The following is an 11383-nucleotide window of genomic DNA, read 5'->3' as shown; positions in this document are numbered from 1 at the left end:
AATTTCTTAAGAATAAAGATGAAATATTTGAAGTATTCAAAAAATTTTGCAAACAAACTAAAAATGAAAAAGTTCTAAAAATCAAAAGAATCAGAAGTGATAATGGAGGTGAATTTAGAAATCATAACTTTAATCAATTCTGCCTTGAAATGGCTATCATCACGAATTTTCATGCCCTGAAACTCCCCCAACAAAATAGAATAGTAAAAAGAAAGAACAGAACTCTACTTGAAGCCTCTAGGACAATGCTAAATGAATATAAACTACCAAAATACTTTTAGGCAGAAACTGTTAGCACAGCCTGCTATGTACAAAACAGAATCACAATAAATAAAATTTATAATAAAACCTTATTTGAACTCTATTATAATAAAAAAAACCTAATATTAAATACTTTAAAGTATTTAGATGCTTAGTCTACATACTAAATATAAGAGAATACTTAGGAAAATTCACCTCAAAAATAGAAAATAGAATCTTTATAGGCTACTCATTAAATAGTAGAGGTTATAGAGTATATAACAAAGTTACACTAAGAATTGATGAAGCCTCAAATATAAAATTTGAAGAGACCAACCAAAACTTAGAACAAACCCAAATTGAAACAATTGACATTGTTCGAGATAACAGTAGTCAAGGGGAAGCCAGTGGAAATCTAACTCACGAACACGAAGAAGAAGATCAACCTCAAGTAAATGAACCTACTAGAACTATAAGAGTTAACCTAAACTATCCAATTGACTAAATAATTGGTGACTCAAACCTAAGAGTTTGGACTAGATCATCCTTTAAAAATTTAAGTCAAATATCTTTGATCTTAAAAATTGAACTCAAAATGATAGAAGAATCCTTACTTGACCCAAACTGGATTATAACCATGCAGGAAGAACTAGCTCAATTTGAAAGAAACGAAGTCTGGGACTTAGTACCACCACCTAACAATAAAAAGGTAATAGAAATAAAATGGGTATTCAAAAATAAACTAAGTGAAAATGGAGAAATTATTAGAAACAAGGCTAGACTAGTGGCTAAAGGATTTAGTCAAGTAGAATGGCTTGACTATGATGTAACATATGCCCCAGGAGCTAGACTTGAGTCTATAAGAATACTACTTAGCTATGCAACCCATAAAAGATTTAAACTTTATCAAATGGATGTTAAATCCGCCTTTTTAAATGGGTTAATAAAAGAAGAAGTTTATGTAGGTCAACTACCTGGGTTTAAGAGTCTAGATCATCCTGAACATGTCTTTAAACTTAAGAAAGCCTTGTATGATTTTAAACAAGAACCTAGGGTCTAGTATGAATGGTTAACCTCCTATCTAATTTCCAAAGGATTCAACCAAGGACAAATTGATCTAACTTTATTTGTAAAATCAATCAACCAAGATATCTTTATAGCCCAAGTATATGTAGATGATATAATTTTTTGTTCAACCAATTCAGAATTTTTACAAGAATTTATAACCTTAATGGAATAAGAATTTGAAATGAGCTTAGTAAGTAAACTAACTTACTTTTTAGGTTTACAAATTAAACAAACTAATGAAGGAAATTATGTTTACCAACAAAAGTATATCAAGGAATTACTTTAAAAATTTGGAATGGAAAATACCAAGGAAATAAAAACACTAATGACAACTAACACAACCTTAGATAATGACCCAAATAAAAAACCTGTAGACCTAAAATACTATAGAAGTGCGATATGTAGTCTTCTATACTTAACCGCAAGTCGACCTGATATTTTATTTACGGTTAGTATGTGTGCTAGATACCAAACCCGTGCTAAAGAATCCAACTTAACTAACGTAAAAAGAATTTTCAGATATCTAAAAGGAACCTCAAATGTAGGAATTTGATATTCTAGAACAGTAAACTTTGAACTCATAGGTTATTTTGACTCAGACTATACTGGCTGTAAATTAGACCGTAAGAGTATAAGTGGTGGATGCAGTTACTTGGATCATCACTTGTTAGCTGATTTAGTAGAAAACAATATTCTGTTGCCTTATCTACTACTTAGACAGAATATATAGCAATAGGAGAATGTGTTATACAATTGTTATGGATGATACACACTTTAAGATTTTAAATTAAACTTTACAAATACAAAAATATTAATTGACAATGTTAGGTCAATTAATTTAACAAAAAATCTTGTGCATCATTCAAGAACCAAACACATCGAAATTAGACGCCACTTTATCAGGGATCATGTCAGTAAAGGTGACATTAAACTCAAGTACATTGAGTCCAAGTCAAACTTAGTTGACATATTCACCAAACCCCTCTCTGAAAGTGAATTTAGCAACTTACATCGACAATTAGGAATGTGTTTAATGGACTATGACCACTATTTTTAAAATTATCTTTCAAATAATTTGTAAATTCTAGGGTAAACTTTTTTTTTACATTTTTCTCAAAATTCCCTTATTTTTAGAATTTTCAAAATCAATTTTGGTCTTAGTCTAGATCAAATTCATAGAAAGCATGTTCCTATAAATTTAAGACTTGAGCATCTCACCAACACATTAGGGCTATCTTGTTTGTGTATTGTTAAACTTAGAAAGGGGTGAGATGCATAGGCAGATTGCTTGGACTTAAGATGCTTATATCAGTACATCAAAATTAGTCTGGCAATTAGGTAATCCAATTTAGTCAAACACTAACTAGATAAAAAGACTTAACCTAACTAACCAAGTGAACACTGCTGTCTTGTGATAGTTAGTTAGTAACTAACGGTTAGACAGTTAAGGATAATTTATAGTTGATTAGATTATTTTGAAATAATGCCAGATTCAAGGGGAGGATATTTAAAAATAGCTTTCAATTTTTTTTTTTTGCTTACATTTTCTTTGAATAGATATTTTAAACATACTTATATTTTTCAAAAATGTTTTTTTTCAAAATATTTCTAAAAGATATTTTTGAAAACACACCTATATTTTTCAAAATTCTATTTTGAAAATATTTATTTTAAAAATCATTCTTGACATATTTTGAAATATTCAATATTTTGTAAAATTCTGATGGTTTTAAATTTGACTATTTTAATTTTTGTAAAGTGCTTTTAAACAAACTTGAAAAAGTTTTTCTTGAAAATTTTTGAAAAAGTTTCATTTTTGTAAAAATTAATCTTTTAAAAGTTTCAATCTTAAAAAAGGTTCATCCTTGAAAATTTTTTGCAAAACTTATTTCTTGTTGTCTATTTTTTTTTTTTTTACTGAACCTTGTTTTTGTTGCCTACTTTTTTTTTTTTTTGTATGAACAAGTTTTTATTTCACTATCTTACTTATTAACTCATGTCTTTTTTATGACTATCAAATGAGAAGGGTTAGGGGTTAAGTTAGCAAATAAAAGAAAAATCATAACAACTTAAAACTCCACAAATAATCAAAACAACAAAAGCTAATTTACTCATTTTTTTTATGCTTACTTTGCATATTTTTTTCTAACTTAACTCAGGTTGTCATTACCTCAAAAAGGGGGAGATTGTTGGTGCAATTTGTACTAAGGGTCTAACTCAGGTTTTGATGAATGACAAGTAAGTTAAGTCAGGTTCTATTGTAATCTAACCACTTAATTAAGTGTGCAGTACGAAGTCCAGATAGGTCGACGGGCTGATCGAATATTTGACAGGAAATTCAACTAAGTCAAAGGGTCGACCAGATAGCGGGTACAGAATCCAGATAGGTCGACGGGCTGACTAGATATCTGGCATGAAGTTCAGCTAGGTCAACGGGCCGACCGGGATAGTTGGCATGAAGTCCAGACAGGTCGACGGGCTGACCGGATGTCTGGCAAATTGGTAAGTTAAGGTAAGTCATTGGAGGAGAGTGACAAAGTGAGTATGCGTCCCGGTTGAGGGGACATTAGGCGTTGGTTCAGTTTAGGTCAATTTTGGATTTCTAAACTGAGACCTTGACTAGTTCCTAGTCCTGGGAGGACAAGAATTAATTACTACTCTTTATTATTAATTATTATTATTCTAATACTTGTGTTACATGTTATTTGGATTAACATTGTTTTGTAAAAAAAAGGAGCAAAATTACCTTCGGATGACTCGGGGGTTCAGTTCTCCATTTTTCAAAAACAAGTATCCTTACATATGGTCGGTCGATTTTAGGAATCGTCCAAACCTAAGGGACTTGGCTTGCCATTACTTCATAATAAGATCTCCAGCATTACACAATCTATATCCGAGCGATCTTAAGGGTCGTTCGTCCTACCATACTTAGTATTCTATTCTTATATATGCATCCAGTCGGCTAAATATCCAACCAGGATATCTTCAGGGACCACATTGCTAGAGGATCGTAATAACTTGTCAGAGAATAACAACCACTTGTTGAGAATCTTCTTCTGTTATTACATGGGCATTCAATAAAACCTTCCTCGAAGGTGACTCTACACTTTCCATTAGCCAATATTTTATGATAGCATATTCTTTCAACTGCTTCATCAATGGTGTTAGTTACAAGAAGGGTACACACGTGTAACGAAAGATTCCTCGGACGGTGACTATATGCCTCCCAGAATACATATTCCTTTACTTGACAACTTCTAACACCCAACATTCTCTGTCATCTCATGATTGCGGAGGTTATAAGACGTGGTATATAAAGGGGGTCCTCTTCGATGACAAAGTATGTTTTAAGACGCTTTTGGAGACACTTACGCTTTGATATGCCTTAACACACTTTGCTACATAGCTATTGTTCAATTTTTCACTTAGACATCGTACTTACTTGAGCGTTGAAAGACCTTTACCACATAACTCTTCCTCTGGTATTTAATATTGACATTTGTCTGCTCTCTTAAATATGCATGGGAAAATTTTTCATTCCTATTAGTAGCTCCTATTCCCATAAAATCTTTGTTCAATCAACTTCATAACTATCTATTTAGTACATAATCTTTTTTATTTCCAGATAGGATGAGTAGGTGTTTAAGTTTTTTTTTTTTTTAAAAAAAAGAAAATTTAATGGCATGATACATCAAATAAATTTGTGAACGATATCAATAATTATAAATGAGTGAGCTCTCGAAATGGTTAAAAAATATCAATTTTCCCGACGTAACTGCTTACGTTGACTTCATTGTACAGATTCAGCGGCAAACATCCAGTGCACTTGTTCATCTTGCCTACTGCATGCGTCACGCCTGATCCTATTGCTTGGTAGTCAAATCGCCGACTTGACCAGCTTCATCATCAGACTACAAATACAGTCGCAAGTGCCGCGGCCTCTTCGCCTTCATCTCCCTCATCTAATCCAAATTAAGGTAACAAAAAAGAAGAAGTTCAAGATCAATGGAGAAGAAGCCGACGGTGGTGTTCTATCCGGTGGACGGCATGGGACACGTGGTGCCCATGGTCGAGTTGGCCAAGCTCTTCGTTCGCCACGACTTCGCCGCCGACGTCGTTCTCATGCACTCTCCCACAAAGCACCCCTCCTTCGACCCCTTCGTCGCTCGAGTTTCTGCTTCCCACCCTTCCATCTCCTTCCACCAGCTCCCGCCTCCGGCGGAATCCGTCGACGACCCATCCAGTCAATCATTCCTATACTCCGTCCGGCCGAACAATCCCCAGTTCCTCCAATTCCTCTCTTCCTATCGCCATGAATCCGACGTCCGCGCCGTCGTCCTCGACTTCTTCTGCACCGACGCGCTCGAAGTCACCGCCGAGCTTCGACTCCGAACTCACTTCTTTTTCTCATCCGGTGCCTCCGATCTCGGCGTTTGCCTCTACCTCCCGACCATGCACGCTTCCATGGACGTCAGCTTCGGCGACCTCGGAGACGCGCCGCTTCACTACCCGGGGATGCCCCCTATCCCGGCCTCCCACATGCCCAGCCACATGATGGAACGCGAAAACGAGATGCTTAAGAAGATGGTGCGCATGTTCGATCGTTTACCCGACGCCGACGCCATCCTTATCAATTCGTTCGATCACTTCGAAGCAGAGGCCGTCGAGGCTCTTCGAAGTGGGGTGTGCGTTCCGGGCCGTAGGATGCCGAGTGTCTACTGCGTCGGTCCGTTGGTCGTCGACGCTAGCGGAGAAAGAAACGGCGAAAGGCCCGCGTGCTTGGAGTGGTTGGATGCGCAGCCACTCGGAAGCGTGATGTTCCTCTGTTTCGGTAGCATGGGCTCGTTCTCGGTGGATCAGCTGAAGCAGATTGCAACTGGCTTAGAAAGGAGCGGGCAGCGGTTCCTGTGGGTAGTCCGGGCTCCTCCTAGTGGTGAGGGAGTGAATGTGATCCTGCATCCGTCTGAGCCGGACTTGGATGCTCTGCTGCCGGAGGGATTCTTGGAGCGGACCAAGCGGAGGGGGATGGTGGTGAAGTCGTGGGCGCCGCAGGTGGAGGTGCTGAATCATGCTGCGGTGGGCGGTTTCGTGACGCACTGCGGGTGGAACTCGACGCTGGAGGCGATCACCGCCGGGGTGGCGATGGTGGCGTGGCCGCTGTACGCGGAGCAGCGATTGAACAAGGTGTTTCTGGTGGATCAGATGAAATTGGCGGTGGCGATGGAGGGGTACGACAGAGAGATGGTGACGGCGGAGGAGGTGGAGACGAAGCTAAGGTGGGTGATGGAATCGGAGGGAGGGAAGGAATTGAGGGAGCGGGCGGCGGCGATGAAGGAAAAGGCGGCGGAGGCGAGGCGTGAAGGGGGGTCGTCGCAACTGGCTATGCTGGAAGTGATTGCCAAAGAACTTCAACTGCTCAAGTCAAACTAGCGTTAACGAATGAGATAATATTTTGGAGATATCCTTAAAGGTGATTATGATGCGTCTCAATCCATCTCTAGATTATGTGAATGAGATAAATTACAAATTTAACTTAGAGGTTATCTCCAACCGAATAAAAAGAATGTTAATCGAGGAATGAATAAAAAGTAGGAGTTTTTCCACGAAATATTCTCCTTTTCCACATTATCGCTATGTTAATCGAGGATGTTAATTACAATAATTGATTAATATATATCAGTTGTAATTTCGGGTCAAATATAACACATTATTTTAAACATATCTATAAAAGAATTACTAAACTTTTTAAATTCATATATAAAAGTTGCACTATTAATTCGTCCCATGTGTTTAGCAACCACATTCGCACTTTCCTTCAGTCAAATTATCAGATCATTCTTTAATTGGTCCTCAAGGGTCAGGTCAGTCAAATTATGAGATCTTTTCTTTAATTTGTCCTCAACGGTCGATTTAGTCATATTTTCAGATCTTTCTTTAATTGGTTCTCAACGCTCTGACCACCCACGTGATATTATTCTCAAGATGGGACGGACTTATAAATAAAGTGGGTTCAAGAAAATGAATATCTTTAAAATCAATCCGATCTTAAGAACTGAATATCTCTAATTATTAAAACAAGAAAATGATGTCCCCATTCTATCCAAAAAACAAAAAGACAAAAAGAAACAAACTCTTTCCATCCTCTTCACACCCGACATGGGAAGAAAGGAAGCCTTTTTTGCTTCACTATTTTGAAATTTTATTATCTATATAATTTTTTTATTTAATGTATTAAAATTCATTCCACCAAACCCAAAACCCAAAACTCAATCCACCTCTAACTCTAACTCCCGAATCCATGGCTTGTGAGAGGTCTCTTCCTTAGAAATAAAAGAGGACACCAAAGACAACTTTTCCATAAGGAAAGAGAGAGATGATCTTGATTTGCTAAATTCATTTGGTTTATTTATATATACCCAAAGTCTCAATTAATTTGATCTTTTTTAAAAAAAAAATCTAGTTCAATATATTCCTCAATTATTTAAAATTATTCGGTTTGCTGGATCTATTTAATTAGTACAATCAATTGACCATATCTACTAGTTTGATCTGCTCGAAATGTCATTAGTGAATTACATAGGAAAATCAAAGTTAATAACTAACTTTGTACATGGCAGAAAATTATAAAATAGATAAAATAAGCAAGTGAAAAATGTTTAAAATAGTATTAGTAAGTATGTCAATGTATAGTGTTGTGTAAATGTGTTAGTAAAAGTCTAATGAATATTTTAGAAAATAAAATCATATTTTACTAAAGATAAATGATCTTCAAAATTTTAGGGAATTAAATGTAATTGTAAATTATTTGAGAATCAAATGTAATTATAATATTAGCAATATGGAATATAAGAATCCTCATTTAATGGAGATAGTAAATACGATGATTAAGAGAATAATTAGTATTTTGCGTATATAAGAGATAAAATAGATAGGCGAGAAGATAAAACCGGTAGAGAACTCGGATTTTAAATAATGATACATAAGAAAGAGTAAAACAAAAAATAGAGTTAGTACTATTTTAGATAGTTCGTTAAAAAATAAAGTTGTACAATTAGTTAAAAAAGGAGATAGAATTATAGTCCTTAAGATAATAATTGCGAAAGAAATAATAAACATAATTAACGTATATGCATCGTCAAAATTTTGGAATGACTTAGATGAAATATTACAAAACATTCGGTCAAATGAAATAATTTTAATATGAGATGATCTACATGGACATGTCGAAGTACAAAATGAGGAATACGAGAGGGTACGTGAGATTATAGGTTTGGAATGAGAAATAAAGAATGAAAAACTATATTAGATTTTGCAATAGCATATGACATTATATTAGCTAATACGTTTTTACTTAGTCACATTCAAAAGTGAAAATAATAAATAGCAAATTAATCTTTTTATGATCAGAAAGAATAATAAAAAAATTTATAAAAATTGTAAAGTCATCCATAAAGAAAGCTTAACTACCTTGTTAGGATCAAAAGGAATTTAGATATCTCCATATTGTCCACTTTGGGCCTAAGCCCTCATGATTTTATTTTTGGGCTCCACTCAAAAGGTCTTATACGGTTATACCAATGAAGATATCTTTCCTTTATAAACTCATGATCTTTCTCATGTCTTTTCAATATAGGATTTTGTTTGCAACCTTGCAACCTAATAATCCCCTCAAACAAAGGATTACAGGGTCTCTCTTCAAGTATCAGGTTACACTTGACATGCTCAGGGTCTCCCCTCAAGGATCGGGTCACTCTTGACTTGCTCAAAGCCTCCCCTCAAGCATCAGATCACTAACCTGCTTAGGGCCTCCCCTACTTTGTTCAACGTTTTATCCACATAGTTCAATCTTGGATCATGACTCTGGCTCGTGCTTCTTCCGGTAGTTAATTCGGCGAAGAGTGACCTTGCTTTAATACCAATTGTTAGGACCAAAAGGAATTTAGATATCTCTACAATGGCATGATATTGCCCACTTTGGGCCTAAGCTCTCAGCGTTTTGTTTTTGGGCTCTATCCAAAAGGCCTTGTACCAATGAAGATATCTTTCCCTTATAAACTTATAATCTTTCCTATGTGTTTTCAATATGGAACTTTATTTGTAATCTTGCAATCCAATATAGGTTAGTAGCAGGCCCGCCTCAAGGCATAGGCTATTAAGCCCTATGCCTAGGGCCCCAATAAAATTGGGACCCATTGATTAATTAATTAAAGATATTGAAAAAATTAAATAATTAGCATCATTAATATTAATTAATTATAAATGTCTTGCTAATTCATTAATGACACCTTGTAAATTAATTCATTATCGATTCCACTTCCTATTTATACCTTGTACTTATCTTTATTTCCACATTAATTGTCTACCATAATTTTATATGAGATTTTATTCTACCTTATTAATTATCTACCATAATTTTATTTGAGATTTTATTCTACCTTAAATATAATTCATTTTTAAATTGACATATTTCTTTCTTTTTTTATTATTACTCCAATTCCATTTTATTTTGTAATTAGTAATACTATTCTTATAAAACATAATGAATTCTTTTCTCCTCAATATTTCTTAAAAATCATAATATTCTCTCATCAGTGCATTGTGCCCTTTTCTTTTTTCATCACCCATGATACTCGCAGAGAATGTCCTTCTCTTCCTTTGCCGATAATATTTCTTCCTCGCTCTTTCTTTTTGTTTCTCGATAATAATATGAATTAGAGATTTTTTTATCATAAAATACAAAGTAAAATGTATTAGCAAAAATAAATTTTTTAAAATTAAAATTAATAAAGTCTATTTGACATTCTAACTAAAAAGATTAAATAATTTAATAATTTTATTAATAAAAAATAAAATTATTATCAAAATATATGTCAGAAAACTAAATTTTATATAAAAATTAGCTTTTTTAAAAAATAATATTTAATTCTTTTTAATAACTAATTTTAAATTTTTTTTTAAATTATTATTTTCAGACCCAAATCTAAATGAAAAATGTTAAAGAATATTAAAAATATTTTGTTTTTAAATTTTTTTTTACCTAGGGCCTCAAGGAATCTTGAGACGGCCATGGTTAGTAGTATTAAATATACGTCTCAAACAAAAAAATATATATGACTTCTAGAATTAAGTGGTAAAAGTTAAAGAATGAAAAACAAAATATATTTAAGGAGAATGTAGGAGTACAAAAATTAATTGAAATATATGATGATTCTAATACGATATGAGATAAAATAATATCAAAGTTGAAAATAGTAACTAAAAGTGTACTTAGTGAGTCAAAAGAACATACACCACTAAGTAAAAAATCTTTATGGTAGAATGAGAAAGTACAAGAGAAAATGAAAGGAAAACAAATAACTTATAAGGAATTATATATTTATAAAAACGAAAAAAACTTAAAATAACATACAATAGTCAAGAAAAAAATTAAAAAAATAATGGATGAAGAAAAAAAATAAAATTTTTGAATGATTATATGATACAAAAGAAGGAAAAAGAGATATTTATATAATAACTAAAGTGAAAGAAAGGAAGACAAAAGATCTTACCCAAATAAAGTGTATTAAAGATAAATGTAATAGAGTACTAGTAAACAATGAAAAAATAAAAGAGCAGTGGAAGAGATATTTTATCAACTTTTTAATAAAAGTTTAGGTAATCAACTTAACTTATGTAATTTAAATAGATCAAATAAGTATAGAAATTTAAATTTTTATCATAGAATTCAAATTTCATAAATAAACAACCTTTAAATGGGATGCATAAGGGAAAAGTTGTTGGACTAAATGATATTCCGATAAAGGTATGTTAGTAGAGTTATCAATTTAGGTTGAGCCCGTCGGGTTAACCCGCCCATCAAATAATTCAAATGGACTAGGTTGGAATTTTATCAACCCAAGCCCGCTCGAGCCGAACCGTGGCCTGCGGGGGTCGGCCTGCAATGAACTTGAGTTGACCCACAGGTTAAGAATCACATGTAAACTAAGTTTTATGTCAATTTATTATTTTTCTTTATTATAATTTTGAAATAAAAATAATATTTTTCATCAAATATGTGTACTCGTTTGTATCCATT

The 11383-nt window shown here is 33.8% G+C and overlaps 1 protein-coding gene across 1 annotated transcript; it reads left to right on the top strand.

Annotated features, from left to right (window-relative positions):
- Positions 1-5241: 5241 nt before the first annotated feature.
- LOC122017929 (anthocyanidin 5,3-O-glucosyltransferase-like) lies at positions 5242-6882 on the top strand. The gene has a single exon (XM_042575651.1). The coding sequence runs from the start codon at positions 5314-5316 to the stop codon at positions 6736-6738; it is 1425 nt and encodes a 474-aa protein (XP_042431585.1). The 5' UTR covers positions 5242-5313; the 3' UTR covers positions 6739-6882.
- The last annotated feature ends 4501 nt before the right edge of the window (positions 6883-11383 follow it).

Source organism: Zingiber officinale, chromosome 8B (genome assembly GCF_018446385.1).
Source record: "Zingiber officinale cultivar Zhangliang chromosome 8B, Zo_v1.1, whole genome shotgun sequence".
NCBI lineage: Eukaryota > Viridiplantae > Streptophyta > Magnoliopsida > Zingiberales > Zingiberaceae > Zingiber > Zingiber officinale.
Note: the sequence above shows the minus strand (reverse complement) of the source record. Positions and strands in the feature narration are given on the sequence as shown.

What these genes read in the sequence shown, in the direction of transcription:
- LOC122017929 (XM_042575651.1), top strand. Translation starts at nt 5,314, where the DNA reads ATGGAGAAGAAGCCGACGGTGGTGTTCTATCCGGTGGACGGCATGGGA.